General features: G+C 32.7%; 1 protein-coding gene across 2 annotated transcripts in view; it reads left to right on the top strand.

The window, feature by feature from the left end:
- CCDC172 (coiled-coil domain containing 172) overlaps positions 1-22,189 on the top strand; it is a 56,307-nt gene that overhangs the window by 9,154 nt on the left and 24,964 nt on the right. Inside the window, exons 4-5 of one of the 2 annotated variants that reach the window (XM_041744773.1) lie at positions 14,871-14,987; positions 16,104-16,269. In XM_041744773.1, the coding sequence (XP_041600707.1) occupies positions 14,871-14,987; positions 16,104-16,269 (283 nt within the window). The remainder of the gene's footprint in view (positions 1-14,870; positions 14,988-16,103; positions 16,270-22,189) is intronic. The other variant, XM_041744774.1, reaches the window with a different exon arrangement.

Genomic DNA, 22,189 nt, shown 5'->3' with positions numbered 1-22,189 from the left:
AATGGCCATGTAAAGAGTCCCTATAGTAGGTTGAAATATGTAAGATTAATTGATTATATTTAACATTTAATCTTAGTATGATTTATCATATATGAAAGAATATAATGCAAAGTTTTCCCTCGTAAGTTATCCCTCAGTCAAGCAAGAGGTCTTTTATGTTCAAGTCGTTATAAAGTCTTTTTTTTTTTAAGATTTTATTTATTTATTCATGAGAGACACAACAGAGAGAAAGAGAGAGAGAGACAGAGAGAGAAAGAGAGAGGCAGAGAGAGAAGCAAGCTCCATGCAGGGAGCCCTATGTGGGACTCGATCCTGGGTCTCCAGGATCACGCCCTGGGCTAAAGGCAGCGCTAAACCGCTGAGCCACCCGGGCTGCCCCTCGTTATAAAGTCTTAATGTTACTACATGCACTTAAAATTCCTTTATTTTATTTTGAAGAAGAACTGAATGATAGTTTGAAATACTTGAAGGAATCACCTGATTGAATTGATTTTTAAAAGTAGACAGACATTTAACCCATTTAGTTACTATTCCTGGGAGTATGACCTCAAAATTCTAAATGCTAAATTTCATTGTGAAAAAGCCACTAAATAATGACAAAAAAAAAATCCAAAAATCTCTAAAATATAATAATGTAATTTAAAAAGGGGGTACATAAGTATGATACCATTTAAAAACACACAGAACATCTATGAGGGATTATAAATAAATAGTGGAAGTATAATGACATGCTGGAATGATAAGTAGCAATATCAAGTAGTGATTATCTCTGATGGGGTAGATGATAAATGTAATCAGGGAAGGGTATACAGGGCACTTTATACACATACGGTTTAATTTCTTAAGTTGAGGGTGAGGGCATAGCTGCTATGTGACTTTTAAAAATACGTTTTAAAAATTACAAAGCAGTGTTTTTTAGTCTATTCAAAAAGTTATGCAATCATCCCTAATAGAGAATATTTTCATCACTCCAAAAAGAAACCCTAAGCACTTAGCACTCCCCGCTCCATCCCTTCAAACCCCACCGGCCCTAAGTCACCACTAATCTACTTCTGTCTCCAGATATTGCATATAAGTAGAATCCTTTGATAGATGGCCTTTTCTGACTGGCTTCTCTCACTGAGAATATTTTCATGGTTCATCCATATTGTAGCATATATCACTACTTCATTCCTTTTTATGGCTGAATACTATATTCCATCACATGGTTATACCAAATTAGTTTATCCATTCATCAGTTAATAGACATATGGTTGTTTCCACTTTTTAGCTATAATGAATAATGTCACTGTGAATATTTGTCTACAAGTTTGTGTATGAACATATAATATCAGTTCTCTTGGGTATTCCATCCAGGAGTGGTATTTCTGGTTCACATGGTAAGGATGGATTTAACTTTTTGAGGAACTGCCAGACTCTGTGCATAGCAGCAGCACCTTCTTACTTTCCACCAGCAGTATACCATGGCTCCAGTTTCTCTATATCCTTGCCAACACTTGTTATTTTCTGGGTTTTTTTTATTCGTTTTGTTTTTGTGTTATAGTCATCTTAGTGGGAGTAGGGCAGTATCTGCTTTATACTTTGGTTTTGGTTTATATGTCAAGTTCCTTAATGACATTAATGCTGAACATCTTTTCAGGTGCTTATTGGCCATTTGACACACTCATTCTTAAGATGAGCTGCTTGATTAATGGTTATGTCCATGGTTCCAATTCTTTTATGAGGGGGCTGGTCTCTGAGAAGTAGTGATCTCTCTTCATTTTGACAGAACTGAAATGATTATATTTCTAAATGAAGTGAAAAATATTATATATAGCATTTATTGAACTCCTTTTTCTCAACTTTGTTTTCATGATCTTAAGAAAATCCAAAGAATATTTCATGGTAATAGCAGTTTAGAGCAAATTCTATAACAGTATGCTAGATAGCCTTTCTATTTGCAAGTGCTTATAAATCAGAAAAGTTGCACACTTCCTGGCTTGGGCCCACAAAGTGGAAAATCTACTGCACTGCTTCTAATTGTATAAAATCTACCACCAATGTGCCTATTTCTTTCTTCTTTTCTTTTCTCTTTAAAGAGCTACTCTAAGATTTAAAGAGCTACTCACAGATTTTAGGCTAAAATGTTAGAAATGTTCTCAACAGAAAAAAAAAAAAAAAAAACCAAAAATAAAACTTCCTTTCCAGGAACTGAGAGAAGGGTTCTCTAATTAAAGAACACTACGTTTGTGGCTCAGTGTGCAGAAAGCATGAGATTACATTTAGTTTGCTGACCTCCTAGGACTATACAGCACAAAAGAATGCCCTTTCAAAAGTTTGCTTTTTTGCCTTTTGTGATTTTTAGAAAATCAATTAACTGTTTTCCTCATTTCTAAATACCTCCAATCACACATTGGGTAATTATTCATTTAACAAACATTCATTAAGCAACATCTACATTGCACCATGAATAACTGGAAATAAATTACATAACGACTTTCTACCTTAATTTGGGAGTTGACATCAGATAGCTTCAAGTGCATAAACTTAACTATGAATGCAAAATTCTTGATGTTCTCCTTTCTAAAAAAAATCTGTAATAACTTCTGATGTTTTCTGTGTGGTTCTGTAAGGAAAAACTTCACTTTTGTCATGAGTAATTAAAGCATAAAAATAGATGAGGTCACTGGATGTCCTTAGAGAATAGCATTTGGCATTTTTGTGGGGATAATCTAATTTTCTAAGGGTGTTTACCTTTGTAGTGGGTTCTTTTGTTCTTGGATATGCCAGCCATTTTTTTACTTCAGGGCTTTTTTACCTGCTGTCTCTTCTGCCTAAATGCTTTTTCCATCAGCTAGTGGGGTTTTGTGTACACTCATTTCTTTGAGGTCTTTTTCAGTAGGGTGACCAACCATTCCACTGGAATATGAGACTTTACATCAAGACAGTTGCATGCAAATCTTGATGGTTGGTTACCTGAGGTTGCAGTTGCCACTTTAGACCTATGGTTTTTGTATGATCTGCAACCATAGGCATCCCCAAGACTCCTTCAGGAGGTCTGGGAGGTCAGACTTTTTTCTTAACAATGCAGAGGCATTTTTTGCCATTTTCGCTGTGCGCACATGCACATTGATGCTAAGGAAAGGCAATGATGAGTAAATCTGTTGGTGTCCTAGCACAAATCAAGGCAGTAGCACCAAACTGTACTAGTAGTTATTGTACTCTTCACTGACATAAACTCACAGTAAAGGACAAAACCCGCCAGTTTCACTAAATGCCTTGTTTTGAAGCTGACTGTTGAGTATGAGTTTTTAATATTGCGTGTGATGAAATGATAGGTTCACATAAAGTACTACTGTATTCCAAAGTACAATGATTGTCTCAAGGGTGAGCACTTACGTGATTCAGTTACAAAATGAACTAGCTCTTTTTTTCTGGAACACCATTTTTACTTGAATAACTGACAGACTGTAGTTATTTAAACTTGAATACTTGGCAAAATTTTCTCAAAAATGAAGTGACCCTGACATTTTAAGGCAAACAACTGATAGTAGTAGTAGTATCTTGCCAGTGATAATATTCAGCCTTTCAAACAAAAATTAGAATTTTGGAAGACTCATATCTGTCACTATAAACTTGACAGCATTTTTCCCAATACTTAAGATTTTTCTGATGAGTTTGTTGATGATATTAATGAATGTTATTTTTTAGTATCATATTATGACATGCATCAACATTTGGAGGATCTGAATACTTCAGTGAAGCAGCATTTCCCAAATGGCCAACACATAATGTTACAAAACCACTCATGGATAAAAGATTCTCTGAAAGCACAAGATAGACCAATTGATTTTATTGTAACAGACGGTGAAAAGTTTATTGAAATAGTTTCAGATTCTACATTGCAACTAACCTTTAAGGAACTACCACTAGTTTAATTTGGGTGCACTATCAAGCATACCCACAATCATTTGAAAAGGGTATTAAAATACGTTGTGTGAGGCCAGATTTTCTTCATATACTTCAACCAAAAAAACTTATTTTGAAAGATTGAATAAAGAAGCAGATACGAGAATCCAGTTGTCTCCTATTAAGCCAGACATTAAAAAAGATTCACAAAAAATGTAAATGCAACTCTTCTTACTATTTTGGGGGGAATATTATTTTTCATAAATATATGTTTTTAAATATGCAATAAATTTATTGGTAGTTCTTAATGAATTAAATGTTTATTAAAATTTCTCTGTTTTAATATTTGATATAGAAAATATTGATAGGTCTAGCTTACAAAAATAATAAAAAATATCAATAATTTTTTAAGACTATAAAGTCTTAAAAGACAGAAAAGTCATGAGACCAGAAAGTTTGGTTATGACTACTGAAGAGGATCCTCCCTGACCTCCAGTATATAAAATAGTATCATACCATCCCATCTCTGTCTATTCACAGTCCTTTATTTTGTAACACTTACTGCATCTTGACATATCTTATATTGATCTGTTTATTACTTGTCTCCCCCACCAATGGAATGTACGCTCCACAAGGAATACAAATTTATTTAATTTGTTCACAACTGTTATTTCCAGTATCTAGAACGGTGCTTGGGTTGCAGTGGTGTTAAATAAATATTGCTGGATGACTATATTAAAACTTTTCTCATATAATTCTGTTTTCTATGAATTCTGCCTGTTTCAACTGATGGCTTTCTTATGTAGTTGTATTTTGTTATGAGCTTTAAATATTTCTATTGTGAACTTATTTTTCACGGGGTTTATGTTTCTTAGGAATATCACATATTCTTTTGATAAAAAAGACTGCTGTGAAGCAGTTTCACCCCTATTGCCAGGGCCTTAACAAGTTTCACTTGTTCAGGACCATTTTTATGTTAACTTCTGAGCTTAGGATTTCTGCAGTACATGAATAAGAGACATATGAATTTCCTATCCATGAACCGTTCAAGCTTGGGGTTGGAGCTTCTTGGGAATGACTCCTTCCACTCATGACTCAATGGTGGCAGCTTGTTTATGTGCTGCTTCTCTAAAACAGTGAATGGAGTTTTGTTATTCCACATGCACAACTGGCTAGACACTTCTCAATTCCTGACTTTATCCAGTGAGCCTAGTTCCAGCTCCTTCTGGTCTTGACTTTTGGTCTTATGTGAGCATTTAAAACCTTAACCCCTAACACCTGTATCCGATCTCAAAGATTTCCCTTGGGCTTTAATTCTAGCACAACATCTTTACCTTGAGTCATCTCTTTGTTTCTGGCATGACGATTTCCCATTCTTGCTTTCAGGTTGGCTGTGTAAACAGTATCTGTTTTAAACGTAGTTCTAGTTTGTATAGCATTTCTCTATATTTGAGTAAAAAGTGTGTCCTTCCCACATTTTGCTTAGACTGCCATATTAACCAGAATTCTTCACTTTAAAATTTCTTAATGCTTCAACTTCCTCATTCTTGAGTTCTTATTTCTTTTTTATCTTTTGGTCAATCTGTATAATTGTTAAAGTAATTCTTCGGGAAAAATATGTGCATGATGGATTTTCTAAGCCATTAAGATTTTAAATTTCTTTCTGTTGTTTTCACACTTAAATGAAAGCTTGTCTGTATACAGAATTCTTGGCTCACACCTGTTTTTAGAAAATTATGTAGATCTAGCGCTCCTGATTTTTTAAGTTTTTACTTAAATTCCAGTTAGTTAACATACAATGTAATATTACTTTCAGGTGTATAATTTAGTGATTCAGTACTTACATATAACACTCAGTGCTCATCACAACAAGTAGCACTACTGATTTTTGAAATTTATTAATGCAGAAGAGATATACTGAAATCAGCCTGGTTTTTAAAAGTCCTTTTCAGGTAACCTGTTTTAATTTTTCTTTCCTGATTGATTGTACAGATTTTTTTTTATCCTTATCATTCCAAATTTGTTCACATATGTATCTATTAGTTTTGTCTAGACCATAGATGAGTCTCCCATTTTAACCTCAACTATTAACTGTGATTTCTTTTTCAAGTATTCCTATTGCTTATAAGATTAGATCTTTGCTCTCTCTTCTCTGAACCCATCATCTACTCAGCAGCCTTGGAGAACTCCTTATACTTTACATTACTGATTCCATCTTTTGCAGTGTTGGCTGTATTATTTAATACTGTGTAAATTTAAAAGCTCTGTTGGGCTCTTCTTTTTTATATGTCTTTCATTTCCTATCTTCCTTTTTATCTCAGCTTGTGTTTTTATCTAAATCTTTTATGTCCTTACTTGCTCTTGTTTTTTAGGGGACATACCTTTGCATCCTCTTGAGGACATTACATAATTGACTGACAAAATTTATCTTTTTGCACCCTATAGCAGTGATATATTTTAGAGACTTAAAGTTCTGTAAGCTTTTGGGCAATTCACCTTTTATCTACCATTACAGTATTTTTTTGGTGGGGTTTATGCTGTTATTATGTGAGAACTGTCCAGACTTACAGCTTGCCAACAGATACAGTATATACATTGTTCCTTACCCATCCTTGTTTTCTCTAGTTCTTAAAGAATGAACTGCTGGTTGACAAGTTGATGTGAATATCCCCAACCTAGTTTCTTGTAGTATACTTAACTGAGGTATGATCTCTTCTTGCTCATGTGCCAAGTTTTCTTACTATGAGGAGGAAAATGTATGTTTTAAAGAATCTGTGAAATTTTATAGTTTTCCATTAAAAGCAGTACATGAAAAATCACTACCTGCAGCATTCCATTGTTTTATATCCTGACAGAATAGGAAGATGTAGTGATAGGTAAGATAAGGTACTGCCCTCTGAATTGTCAAATAGCATAGAAGTTACCTTATTTCAAACTATCTCCACAGTGAGTCTTTCAGATTAAGAAGTATCATTACAGATGTTCTTGGCCTATTAGTATTTGTGCATTACTGCTCTTTCCCTAATCAGATTAATATCTAGCAAAATCAGCAGTTCTTTGGAAATAGGAGTTTTATTTGAGGAAAAGGGGAAGAATATGTTTGGAGTATGGGAGTTATTTTGAGAAGGTTAGACTTAGGTTGGCTATGGATTTTGTAACACCAGATGGATCAAAAAAGGAGAATGAAAGAGGTTAAAAGCAAACTGGCTACCCACAGTTGTGCCTGTGATCTTGAGGTTGCTAAGAAGAATATGTCATATAGCCTTTGGTACTTAATGTGGTTTTATGAATTGTTATTGCCTGAATTAATATCTCAAGATAAATTGAAAGGTTGCCTACCTCAGCTTCTTTGATTCAGTCTAGTTCCATGGCTTTAAATATAGTCCAGTTTTTCCTGGTTAAAATTCTAATTAATTCCTTCTGAGAAAAGACAGAAAAGAGGAAGGAATGGGAGATATGTGACTGCCACAGTAGGATAAAGGATTAGGTTGTTCCTCTAAAATTGTCTTTTTCTCTTTATTATGAGGCTCCTTTTCCTTTCTCTTTTATGAGGAGCATTTGCTTATGTTGCTACTAGGAGAAGGTTAAATTCTCAGGAAATATAAGGGCCTCCTACCATTATATTTGATGAACATACAGCAGACATTTTTTTTTCTGAATTGAACGAGCTTTGTTTTAATTCTTCATAAAAGTAGTATATGTTTATTGCAAATTATCCCCAAAATAGGAACATGTAAAACACAGTTAAAACTATCCATAGTTCTACTGTATATACTATTTTCACAGGTCTTTCGAAATTATTTAAGTCCATGTATAATTTTCTTAAATGATTTGCTTTATTCCCATTTACTATATCCCACATATCTCAGTAAATCTATATCTAAATAAACAGTTTTTAATAATTGCATAGTATTCCACTCAATGGCTATACCATATTTTAGTTAACTACTTTCCTATTGATAAATATTTATGATTATTATTAATAAATTATTATTAATATCACCGGGGTGGGATGACAATCTTGCACATGCACCGTGATGCACTTAGATTTTTTTAGGATAAAGTCCTAGAAATCAAGTTTCTCTATCAGTAATTGTATACTTTTAAGACTTTTGATAATTTCTAAATTGTCCTCCAGAAGTTTTTCCAGTTTATTTTTGTATAATTTCACTACTCATATAATTGAAATGATCAATTCTTTTGGTAAGTATAAGAGAAAAATGTCATCCTTTTATAGTTTTAATTTGAATTTTTTGTTTACTTATATTTTTAATTTTGTTCATTGACTGCTAATATTTACCATGTGTTATACCTAGTCATATCCTCTCCTTGTTTTTTTCTTATTGACATCTAGCTTTTTATATGTTACAGATAATTACTCTTCTTTGTCATTTGTTGCAAATGTTATTTGTACAAAGCTTGCATTTTTATGACATATTTTATCTAGTCAAAATTTAGAATGTTTGTGTTGCTAGAATTTTTAATCTTTTTTGTTTGTTTGTTCTGAAATCCATCTCAGACTTGGGAAAGCCTACCCCACTCCAAGATTTTAAACAATGTGTTTTTCCACATTTATTTGTATCTTTTATGTTCTTCAGTAGAGGTTCTTTTTTCTAATATATGTCTTATATTTTCTAAGCTTATTTGTGTTTTTTTTATTTGGTTGCTGTTATGAATGAGATATTTTCCATGCTTTTTTCTATTTATTGTTGGTAACTATAGAAGATGCTTAGTTTTTGATATTTGTTACTAACCTTTTTATTTAATTCTTTTTTTATTTCTAAGTTTCTCAGTAGATTCATTTGGATTTGTTAGGTATGTGACAATGGCATTTGCATAAACAAATAAAATTGTATACCAGCTTTTTTGATAATTATATCTTTTTTTTTTTTTTTTTTTTTTTACCATATTGTACTAATAAGAACTTCCCGAACAGATTTAAATAGCAGTGGTCTTATCTGGCATCCTAATAACCTTCAATGAGAAGATGAGAGATGAGCAAAGACTCAACTGAAGTAAAGGAACAAACCAGGAGGAATCTGGGAAAAGATTTTCAAGTAGAGAGAACAGCCAGTGCAAAGACTATACGGAGAGAGTGTGCCTGGTATGTCCAAGGAATAATGAGGAAGCCAATGTAGCTAGAGAGAGTGAATGAAGAGAATAATAGAAGATAAGGTTGGAGAGTGAATAAGGGAGTGCAGACCACAAAAAGTCTTATGAGCTATTGTAAGGAATAATATTTCCTAATATTGAAACTTCTGACGTTGGATCACTGTGTCATAGTGAATTTTAAGTACTAAATCTGTGGTTAAGAGATACATTTATAAAATATATATATATATATTTTTTTTTTACAAAACCTTAAATCTATCAATACAATATCCATTGATGTATTGATGATAGAATTTACAATGTCTATTATTGTAGTCATAACAAACACAGTCTTTCCCCGATTGCTATGAGCTTACAAATGTGAAATCTACGTAACTCTTATGTAAAGTTGCCTTACACTATGAGGCCGACCATTTAATCAGCAAAATGTCAGTTCCTAAAGTCTGAGACTATTTTAAACAACAGCAACCACAACAAAGAGAAGCTTTATACTTTACTTACTTGGACCTAAACATTAATTTAGAATCCTCAGTCATTTTCAATTTTCAAGTTCTTCTGGTAGAAAAATACCTAAAGGCACCCAGGCAGCAAGAGTAGTGAAGAGTCACAAATCATGGCTATGCTGAAAACTGACCTAGTTGACCAGATAAGTCAGCTCACTGGGAAAACTATAAGCTCTGTTGAAAAATCAAATATCCCAAGAGGAATAAAATGGAAAGAAAAAAATCTTTATTGCTGAGGGAAGCAGAATTAACCGGAATGTTGGCACTGCTATAAATTAAAATTTTCCAAAACAGCAATATTTTCTGACAAAGCTTGGCTGTTTGATTCTAGAATATAACTTTAAGGCTGCATGCAAATATTTTCTCTTCATTTGTAGTCAGGGGAAAAAGAAGAGAAAGAGAAATTTATATTAGTATAGGAACCTTCTACTCTTTTCTTTTTTTAGTCATATCCCCTTGATATTCCTGGGTAACTTAGTTAGGAGATAGAGTTAGTGTCTCTTAAATGTTTATGGTAAGATGTCCAAGCTACCATAGATTATAAGATTGTGCCTCAATTAAAACCTGACTGGGAAAGATATGTTCAAAAATATTTTGGGAGGTGGTTCAAGATGGCAGCATAGGAATATCTGAACTCATCTCCCATGCACACACCAAATCTACAGCTACATATTGAAAAATTCCTTCTGGAAACTAGCTGAAAAATTATTCCACAACAAAGGATAACAGACAGGGCCACACTGAAATGGGTGGGGGAGACAGAGACATAGTCTCACCAGACCTCCCTCCCTACATTGGCACAGCAACCCTTGATCAGGAGGGAGCTTACAAATACGGAGCTTCTCCCTGAGTACCACATCAACGTCAGGCACACCAATCCTTGGGACCTACATGGGAATGATGAGCCCTCAAAACATTTGGCTTTGAAAACCAGTGGTGCTTATTACATCCAAGAGATCCAAGGACTGTATGGAACTGAGATTCTGCTCTTAAAGGGCTCATATGTAGAATCATTTGCCCCAGAACTAGTACAAAAGCAGCAGTGTGAAAAGCACCTAGAGTATATATGTGTATATACATGTACACACACACACACACATGCATGTGTGTAAAGGAGAAATTTATTTCTTAATCATAAAGCACCCTGTCAGAGGGACATGGGCCTATGGGACTCTCTCCAGAGATGGCAGCACAGGCGGTGCACCATTTTTTCACTCTTCCTCCACCTTGTACCATTTTGCTGACTTGCTAGCACCAATGTTGGTGGGAGCCATTTTTGCACTCTCCCTTTACCTTCCTTGTACTGGTAGGTGCACACAGTCATAGCACTTTCCAATTTCCCTGCTAACACTAGTGGATGTGCCCTATCCCTGCCCTCTCCTGCTGCCTTGCTAAAACTGGTGAACATATGGGAAAAAAAAAAAATCACTCTGATTTAAAGATAAGCAGAGAATATAAATAAATATTTTTCCAAAGAAGACATACAAATGGGCACCAGACATATGGAAAATGTTCAGCATTACTGATCATCAGTAAAATATAAATCAATATAATAATGAGATATCACTTCATATCTGTTAGGATCGTTATAATAAAAAAGATAAATAAACAAAAGACAAGAAATAACAAGTGTTGGCAAGGATGTGAAAACAGAACCCCCTCACACTGTTGGCAGTATTATAAATTGGTACAACTACTATGGAAAATGGTGTGGAGGTTCCTCAAAAAATTAAAAACAACTACCATTATGATCCAGCAATTCCACTTCTGGGTATTTATCCAAAGAAAATAGGAACAATAATTTGAAAAGATATGTGTACCCCTATGATCATTGTGGCACTATTTACAATAGCCAAGATAAGGAAACAATCTAAGTATCCATCAGTGAATGAATGGATAAAGAAGATGTGGTAAGTACATAATGGAATACTACTCAGCCAATAAAAAAGAATGAAATCTTGCCATTTGCAACAACATGGATGGACCTTGAAGGTATTATGCTAAGTGAGGTAAATCAGATAAAGACAAATACTATATGATTTCACTTGTATTTGGAATTTAAACAAACTAACAAAGAAAAACCAAACTAACAGATACAGAGAATATATTGGTAGTTACCAGTGGGGAGGAGTTTGGGTGATGGGCAAAGTGAGTGAAGAGGGTCAAGAAGTACAGTCTTCTGGTTATAAATAAATCATCATGTCATAGTACTCAGCCTGGTGACCATAGTCAGTGATATTGAAAGTTCCTAAGAGGATAAATCTTAAAAAGTTCTCCTAACAAGAAAAAAAAGATTTTATAACTTTGGTGACAAATGGTAACTACACTTGGCTGTGGTAATTATTTGACAGTGTATATAAGCATCAAATCATTTTGTTGTACACTCAAAACTAATATAATGTTATATGTCAATTATACCCTAGTTAAAATTATTTTTAAGTCACAGTTTTTCATTTCTTCTAATATCTTTCCAATTCTGATCCCCACCTATCACTCTTACAACAAGAGATGTTTCTGATAATTTATTCTGTGAAATGACCTTGTCTTATGATCATAGCAATATGTTTGGGGTTATATTTGGAATTATTTACCTATTTTATACATCAGAGGGTCTGGTTTTCAAATACAAGAGTGTGAAAAATAGTTTACGGAGTTGGTTGTGATAACAGCAAAAACAAAAGAAATAATGAGAAACACATTCTGCAAGTAGGGGGCCATGAAAAGCTATTTCAGTTTTTAAGAGTAACAATGTTTGCTTGGCAGAGAGGAACTGGGAAAATCCAAAAGTCTTTGTCCTTTAATTTTTCATTAAAATATGAAAAAACTCTATTAATAATAGACCTGGGTAGCTACTGCAACTCTAACTTACCTTTGTCTTCACCATGTGAATCATCATATTGTGGACAATAATTTTACTGACTTGAGCTTTCCCAAACTCCTGCCTTTTTTTCTATTATGCTTTTTCTTTTACTTGCCAATTCCTTCTTGTATTAAATGTTCTCATCACAGATCCTAAGTGAATTTAAAAATTAGTGTTACTGTAATTTTTCTGTAGTTATTGACTCTGGAACTTCTTTAGGTTGCTTTACAGAGGAAAATGTGGAAGTAAAAGATAAAGGCAGAGTATAAGACAGAAAGTGGGAATAATGATGAGAAGCAGGCCAATAATAATAATAAAGTAATAATAAAAATAACAACAAAGAAGCAGAAAATACCTCAAAATGATAATTTCCATAGAAGTTTAGGGAAAGAGGAAATTTATAGTTATACCTTTCTTATAAAGCTTTTGAATAGCTGTCTACTTTTCATTTGGGTTATATAGGTTTCATTTTTCAGATTATGGTAAAATATTCCAATTAAATGACAGCTTGTCTAATAGCTCTCTTTAATATTTATTTTCTTTTTTAGGAAAGAGGACATGAGCTCAGTGTAATTTTAGATCTTAGTTGGTAATAGCTGGAATGGGACACCTTAATTTTTTATTTCTTAACATAAGGCTCTTCTGAATCTGAATAATAAATTTAGTTATGTCTTACTTAAAAATTTCTTAGTCTGATTAATATTTTCTTCATTTTTGGGTTTCATCATAGGTCTTTCACAACAGATTCTGATTGTGGCAGAAACAATCAGAATTCAGGAACTTTGATTCATACGTGACATACCTTATTGAATTAAAATTTATCCAGCCCAATATTTGGTCTTAAAGCAATCTTGAATGCATTCATGCTTACCCTCCAGAATAGCAATCCTGAGAGTTGGGTATACTACAAGCAACCTTTTCTCATTAAGTTCTGATACTTTTTGTGTTTCTCAAACTTACATACTTTAACCTTCTACTATTATAGAGAATGGAGTTCCTTTTAGTTCCAAAAGTATCTCAATTACTTTGAAATAGTTCTAGTCCCATAGGAGAAAGGAAATCGGAAGATCTGGATTTTAGTCCTTGGTTTGCCCGTAATTAATTACATTACCTTTGTTGAGGAATTTCACTTTTCTGGACTCATTTTATTCTCATTTATATAATAAATAGTAAATAGCTCTGAAGTGTTTTCTTATTCTAAATAAATATGGTAGATTCATGATCATACTCCTGTTTGCTATTGTTACCATTTTCTATGTGATTTCTTAGATCTGGCCATATGTTTTATGATTTCTTTCTTCTTAGTAAAATAACTAACTGCCCCAGTCCTGCTTCCCCCATTTTAAAAGCTTTTTCTGAGTTTCTTTGGTCATGAAAATTGTATCTCTTTATTCGTTCTCTATTGATGTCTTGATGATAGAGTTGATGAGAACAGCAGCAAGTACTAAAGGTGTGAGTAGATGTGCCATGACATAATATACATGCAAGATCATATTTTATGTTTTATTTCTGTTCCTTTTTTTCTGTTACTTTTTTTAATGCCAGTATTTCCAGGACTTTTTAGCCATATCATTTCAAAATCTCTTTCAGGCCAGCCTTTTGCCTCTGGACTAGACTATTCCTAAGCTCTTTACTATTCAATATCTTCTGGGACAGAGATTTCACACTCTGTCTCTCACCTTCAGGAAGTTCTTATGGCTAACATAAATCTTGCTTTCTGCAATTTAAATTGAATTTATTTCCTTTTTCTTTTCACTATGGAGATGGGAACAGCCCCAAACTAAAAGTGATGCTTTCTTATGAGGGCCAGTACTGAATATAGAGGAAAGATTATTCCCAGTCTGGCATCAATTTTAGCTTTTATATATTAAAGCTTCCTGACTTCCATTTCAATATTCATGGTCTCAAGAGATGCTATTCTTTATGGCCCAAGTGAAATAATAGTTACATATCCAATATTAATGTTTATTATGTCTCTTGCTAACTAGAACCAAATGAGGTACTAAAATTAAAAAATGAGTTCTCAAAAGCATTTGAGGACTTTAGCAGATTTGTGTTTTTCTTAGTATAACTGTAGTCATGGGACTGGGTTTTTGCCTGTGGTTTGTAGATCTTATCTCATTTTATTAGTCATACTGTATACATGTTTAATTCATCCATATCTTCCTTATAAGTGATGAGAATAGAAACTTGCTCTTTAACACAAGCTGTCTTGAAGCAGATTTCAATGTGTGTAGTTAAAAAGCTTTGGTACCTAAGCTAAGAAATGTGTTAGGTATTGCAAAGAGAAAAGAAAATGCATTTTCTGCCCATAAGGGGCCTATGTCTTATTGGGGGAAAACATTTTAAAACTTGTAATTATAGAACACTTCTAAAATAATATATGATAGTGCATTTAAAATAAGATGCTTAATGTGAAATTTATTTTGTATTTAAGGTTAATATTTGTTCTCTTAACTAAGGCACCCTAATTGTTTCATTCTGATTTCTGTTTTTTTACTTTAAAGGTTCAGCAGTTTTCTGAAAAAGCCTTCCTCTTACAGCTTTGGAAAATTCATGAAAATGCCTTAGAAAGACAGTGTAGTGAAATTACAAACCAGAGGAATATGCTTCTTCAAGCCTTTGTAAGCCTACAGCCACTTAGAAATATCTATTTCACTAACAGTATTGAAAAGTATTTAAATATACTTAGGTGTACTTTTAGAAAATTATCTGTATGCATATTGGCAGATACTCCTGTTCAGATATGGAAAAGTATTAAGTGCTATTTAAAACCAGTTGGTAGAGTAATATAGTTTGAAAGAATTCTATTGGCAGGAATGCAATATAGAAATTATTTGCAATTGTAATAAGCATAAAAAAATGAGTGAAACTGATTTGAATTGCTCAGGCTTTGAGACCTTGGTTTTAATGCTTTTGAAAGGCAGAGAGTTCACACTTTAGGCATATTTATGGATCTTGGTGAAAAGATTTTGTTTATCTTTTTATCTTAAGTCAGAAGCAACAGACTCAGTAGTTTTAAACAACAGGGCCAGTTTAGGAATGTGACTTGTAATTAATTGACATTTTAAAGAAAATACATTTAAAAATATTAAAAATATCTGAAGTCAAAATCAACAGACTTGGTGCTTATGTTAACATGGCCAGTTCCCAATGTAGTTCACAACTAATTGACATTTCTTAGAAAAAAATAGAAAAATTCAGTAGTGTTTAGGTTCTAGAGTTTCTGGAAATTCTTATTTCTTTTTCATATTCATGTTTCATAAAATGTAAACTATTTTGTAGAACTGACTTGGAAATAAATATATAATTTTACCTCCTTTGCTATATTTTAAAAGGTTTCCTTCGATTTCCTTGTTTTTTTTCTATAGAAGTAATTCCCTTGAGTGTACATTTTCATGTTCAGGTTTGGACATTTAATTATTTTACCCAAATTTATATTGCAATGACAAAATGGCACCAATGGCTATAAGTTTAATATATAAACACAGATACAATGATGAGTAGTAGAAATTCTACCTCAATAATACTCCCAAAATATTAAAGATAAAACTTCCGTGTGGAAATAGTTGGTATGTAATAGCTTCATATTGCTGGAGGAATAAAGCATTTTTGTAATAATAATGGGAATTATAATTTTATATATTTGTTGTTAATATTCAAAATGATTGCATTTTGAATCACTAAAGAATAACAGTACAATTACCATCTATATTTGATCTTTTGTTTCTGTTTTTCAGGAGGCTGTGAAGAAAAAAGTGACAGAGGAGGAAGAAAAATTTATTAAGGAAATTACAGATTTCAATAATGAGTATGAAGTAACAAAGAAAAGAGAACTTTGGATAAAAGAAAATGTCAAGATTGAAATATCTGACTTAGAAAACCAGGCGAACATTTTGAAGAGGGGTATGAGTATATAATACCACCTCATTTTTGTATCATTAATGAAAATAACTTATTTGAATCAATGGATGTTCCAGAAATTTAACTTTTTCATAAGTAAATTGGGTTATTGCATAGCTATTCTTTTACCTTTCTCTTAATTAACCTAATGGAAATGTATCTTTTATTGTGAGCAATCTCAAGTTCTTTAGACGTAGGTGTGACATGAGCATTTTAGTCATTCATTCAATAACAAATATCTATTGCTCCTTCTCTTATGTGATAGGCATTGCTCTAGGTCTTTGGGATATAAAACTAAAAAGTGGAAGAATCAAATATGTAAGCAGATATTTATAGTACAGTGTGATAGAAGCCATATTAGGGGTAGGACTGGTGGGATGTACCTCATTTACCGTCAATGTAATTTAAACTAGAAAACAAGGTTACACAGTGGGGTGGGGAGAATTTCATTTCAGGAACCCTAGCATGTAGGTTATTGTAATCTGTGATAAAGATCCTGAATTAAAGACATTGCCAAATAGAAGTTGAATTAAAGAAATGTTTAGAAATAATAACAGGACTTCATCACTTTTTAATGTGAACAAAAATAGAGAAAGTTAAGGATGAATTATAGTTTTCAAACATCAGAGTTTGGGTAGAATGTGGTACCAGGAGGAAGAGCAGAGATAGAGAAGCCTGTAGGAACTATATAGCCTTTTCTGGACAAAATAAGTTTTTTGTTTCAGGTATTTTTAGGCCGGGAGATGTCTATGAAATACACAGAGGGGAATTCCCAGGTGGGAGGGGAAGAGTTGTTTGTGAAGCTGGTAAAAGAAATCAGAGCTAGACCATTAAGTTTGGAACTGAATCCAGAGGAGTCGGTGATATCATTCTGAGAAAACATATTGGGGGGACACAGATAAGGAACAAAGACCAAAGCCAGAAACATTTAAGGAAAGAAAGAAAAAGAATGGGACAAAGCATTCAAAGAAGGCAAGAGGAGAACCAGCAGAAAGTAATAGTAATATTTTAGAAACCAAAAGCAAAATATGTTTTTCTTAAATTAGTGGAAATCAAAATAGGTTATTAATTTGACAATCAGAAGATGTCAAGTGCAGTAGCATAGAGTAGAGCAGTAGAAGACTGGTAGTAATAGATTGGAATCAATGGGAGTCAAGGAAGTAGAGAATGAAAATATAAATGATATTAAATGGATAATTAGTTTTTAATGGAAGCCTTTCTAAAATGTACTGTTTATTACTTTGATGCCTTTAGTAAATGGAGAATAATAAACGCATTTAACTTTTTGACTTGGAGCTATCAGTATGAATAATTTATTGTTTTGCTTTGCATATGACAACTTTTAAGTAATATTTATCAGGCTTATAGTATATAACAACCACTATCCTAAAGACTATAAATGCTAATGTCATGTTAATTTCATTTAAATCTTAATTTTACCATTTGGTAGTTATGTGATTTGGGGCAAGTTGCTTGACTTTTCTTTGGCCCAGTTTCCCCATCTGTAAAGAAAGGGGTTAATAGTAATGACCTTAACAAAGGTTGTTGTGAGAATTCAATGAAATAATATTGAAGCACATAGAATGCTGCCTGCCACATAATTAAGCCCTCAAAAATATGGGAATTATATTTTTAGTTTCTTTTTATAGATGATGGAAATAAGGTTATCATAGATAAATTACTTAGAGTAGACAGTGTAGGACAGAGGCACGCATCTGGAAAGCTTCAAAAAATATTGAATGCTTGAGTCTCATTCAAGACCTATTGAATCAGAATCTCTGTGGGACGGGTAGGGAACATAACTTTTTTGTCCTTAGGTGATATTGATGTGTATTTTCAATAACAAGTTAGAATACAAAGTTAAATGGGTACATACTCTGTAACTAACTTTCTATAAAAAAAAGTCACGGATATTTCCACTTCTATTCACATAGTGTTAGAAATTTTAGCCAAATCAATTAGGCAAGAAAAAGAAATAAAGACATCTAAATTGGAAAGGAAAAAGTAGAATTATCTCTGTGCCCATATGATATGCTCTTATATATAGAACACCTAAGGATACCACAAAAAAAATGCTAGAACTAATAAATAAACATAGCAGAGTTGCAATATACAAAATCAACACACAAAAATAAGTTGCATTTCTATGTATGAGCAATAAGTGATCCAAAAAGGAAAAAAAAATTAAATTCCACTTACAATAGTATCAAAAAGAATACTTAGGAATAAATTTACCCGAGGAGGTAAAAGACTTGTACATTGAAAACTCTATAAAACATTACTCAAAGAAATTAAGGAATACTCAGATAAGTGGAAAGACATTCCATGTTCATGGATTGGAAAATTTAGTACTGTTAAGATGATATTATTACCCCAAAATGATGTATGGATTCAATGTAATCCCTGTCAAAATCCCAACAGCATTTTTTCATGCACTGAAAGACCCATCCTAAAGTTCATATGAAATCCTAAAGGATCCCAAAGAGCCAAAACCATCTTGAAAAAGTGGAACAAAGTTGGAGGACTCACACTTCTTGATTTCAAAACTTACTAAAATGCTGCAGTAATCAAACAGTGTGGTCCTAGGATAAGGACAGACATATAGAAAAACAGGATAGAACAGAGAGCTCAAATATAAACCCTTTTGTATATGGTCAGATGATTTTTTTTATAAGCGTCCCAAGACTATTCAATGGGAAAGGACAGTCTTTTCAACAAATGGAGCAGGGAAAACTGAATACCACATACAAAAGAATGAAGTTGGGCCCTTACCTTACACAATATACAAAGATTAGCTAAAAATGGATGAAAGTCTTAAGAAGTAAAACAACAAAGCTCTTACAAGAAATCATACAGGAAACATTTCATCATGTTGAGTTTAGATGTGATTTCTTGGATACCAAAAACAGACAACAAAAGAAAAAGTAGACCAATTGTATATCATTAAAACTAAGATCTTCTGTATATCACAAAAAAGAATGAGTTGTGTTTTTTATGGAAGAAAATATTTGCAAATCTTATCTTTGATAAGGGATTAATATCCAGAATATTTTTAAACCAGTAGGGCTTGAACTCACAAACCTGAGATCAAGAGTCATATGCTCTACCAACTGAGCCAGCCAGGTGCTCCTAATGTGCAGAATATATGAAGAATTATAACTCAAAGCCAATAAATAAACAACTCAATTAAAAAGTTGGCAAAGGATTGAACAAACATTTCCCCAAAGGTATGGTCATTAAGCATATGAAAAGATGCTAGTCATTAGAGAAATGGAAATCAAAACCATAATGAGATACCACTTAGCACTCATTAGAATTCTATTATCAAAAAAATCCAAAGTCTCCACAACATGATATTCTCACAAGGTTCAGGATGCAATCCAAAATTATTTGACCTCTGAAGAATCAGTGAAATGTGACTTAGTGTCAAAAGAAAACCATGAGATGCCAAACCCCTAATGATCTAGAATATTGGAATTATCAAATACTTTATAGCAGTTATTCTTGAGCTATGCTCAGTGAGATAAGGAAAATGCACTTGCAACAGATGAAAAGATAGGTCATCTCAGTGGAGAAATAGAAAACGTAAAAAAGAAAACATTAGAACTGAAAAATCCATTATCTTAAATAAAAATGTCACTGAATAAGCTTGATAGCAGAATGGAACTGATAGAAAAGCCAGTGAACATGAAGATAGATTGATAGAAATTGTCCAATCTGAAAAAGAAAAGTTAAAATGAAACAAAAAATTAGAAATGTAGGGACCTATGGGACAATTTTAAAAGGTCTAACATTCAAGTAATTGGAATCTCTGAAGGAAAGGAAAGAGAATTGTCAAAATATATTTGAAGAAATCATGGCAGAAAATTTCTTAAATTTTTGAAAAGACATTAATTTGAAGATTCAAGAAGTTCAGCAAACCCAAATAAGATACGTTCAAATAGATCTATGCCTAGCTATTCAATAATAGTCAAACTGTTAAAAAAATCCAAAGAGAAAGAGAAAACTTTGAAAACGGGGAACAATAATTCTAATGATTATGTACCTGTCACTAGAAATGATAAAGTCAAGAAGACCGTGGAATAACATCTTGGAAGTGTTGAAAGAAAATTTTTCTATATCTAGTGAAAATATCCTTAAAAAAATGAAGTTAAAAATAAAGACATTTTCAGATAAATAAAAATTAAGGGAATCCATTGCCATCATGCCTGAATGACAAGAAATGCTAAAGAAGTCCTCAAAATAGAAGCAAAAATGACAACAGAAACTCAGATCATGCTGAATGAATTAAACAGAAATGGCAAATATATAGATAATTATAAATACCTCTTTTTTTAACTTTAAAAACTACATGTGACAATTTAAGCAAATAATATATTGTCTTGTGGAATTTATAATGTATGCAGAAGCAGTTTGTATACATGTATACCGTATGCATATATGACAGCTATAACATAAAGGACTGGAAAAAGAGACTGGCAAATGGATCTAAACAGCCCTATGTGACTTTCAGGAAACCAGGAATAGAGGGGATAAGAAACCAGATAAGAACCTGTTTGAAAAGCTTACAGCTAATATTACACTTAATGGTGAAATATTGAATAGCAATATCATATGTAATGGTAACATATTAAATGCATTCCCCAAAAGGATTGAGAATAAGCCAAGGATGCCCATTCTTACCACTTCCATTCAATACAACTCTGGATGTCCTAGTCATTTTAAACATTTCAAGGAGACAAAATAAATTTGCCTCTATTTACAGGTTACATGATAATTTACATAGAAAATTATAAGGAATTTATAAAACAATTACTAAAATTAATTCAATATAGTAAGATTATAGAATACAATGTATATATTTAAAAATCAGTTGAGGGGCACCTGGATGGCTCAGTTGGTTAAGCCTCCAACTTGATTTTGACTCAGATCCTGATCTCAGGGTCATGAAATCAGGTTCCACACTGGGAGTGAAGCTTGCTTAAGATTCTCTTTTTCCCTTTCCCTTACACCCCTCTCCACTCTCTCCTTCTCTCCCCACCCCACACAAAAAAACAACAGTTGAATTTTTATATATTAACAGCAAACAATAGAAAAGTGGAATAAAAATACCATTTAAACAGCATCAAAAAAAATAGAAACAAATTTAGCAAAAGACTAATGGACTTCTACACTACAAACTACGGAGAATTACTGAGAGAAATCAAGGAAAACCTTACATAAATAGATCTACCAAGTTCATGATTAGAAAATTCAGTTTTGTTAGAAGATCAGTTCTCTTCAAATCATAGGTTTAACAGAATCTCAGTAAAAATCCTACTAAGTTTTAGTAAGCCATAACAAGCTGATTCTAATATTCGTCTGGAAATGTAAATCACTTAGAACAGCCAAAACAATTTTTTTAAAGAACAAAATTTAGGGATTTATACTCCCTGATTTCAAATTTTGCTAAAAAGCTATAGTAATCAAGATAATGTGTCACTGGCTTAAAAATAGGCAGATAGGTACCATTCAAATGAAAGAGTCCAGAAATAGCCTTACTCATGTAAAGTCAATTGATTATCAACAACAGTAACAAGACAATTCAGTGAGGAAAGGAAATTCTTTTCAGTAAATGGTGCTAAAACAATTGGACATCCATTGCAAAACAATGATTCCTAAATCTTACTTCACACCATATTAAATATTAACTCAGAATGGACATACATGTAAACATAAAAGCTAACATCATGGAACTCCTAGAAGAAAACATAATAAGAAATATTTGCTATCTTGGTTTGGATACACAATGATTTCTTAGATGGGACACAGAAACATGAACCATAAAAGTAAAAAAAAAAAAAAAAAATACATTGGATTTAAAATAAATTTTAAAAACTATTAAGAAAATCAAAAGACAAACCACAACTTGGAGAAAATATTT

Source organism: Vulpes lagopus, chromosome 2, assembly GCF_018345385.1.
Source record: "Vulpes lagopus strain Blue_001 chromosome 2, ASM1834538v1, whole genome shotgun sequence".
NCBI lineage: Eukaryota > Metazoa > Chordata > Mammalia > Carnivora > Canidae > Vulpes > Vulpes lagopus.
This window is presented reverse-complemented; position numbering and strand designations above follow the sequence as displayed.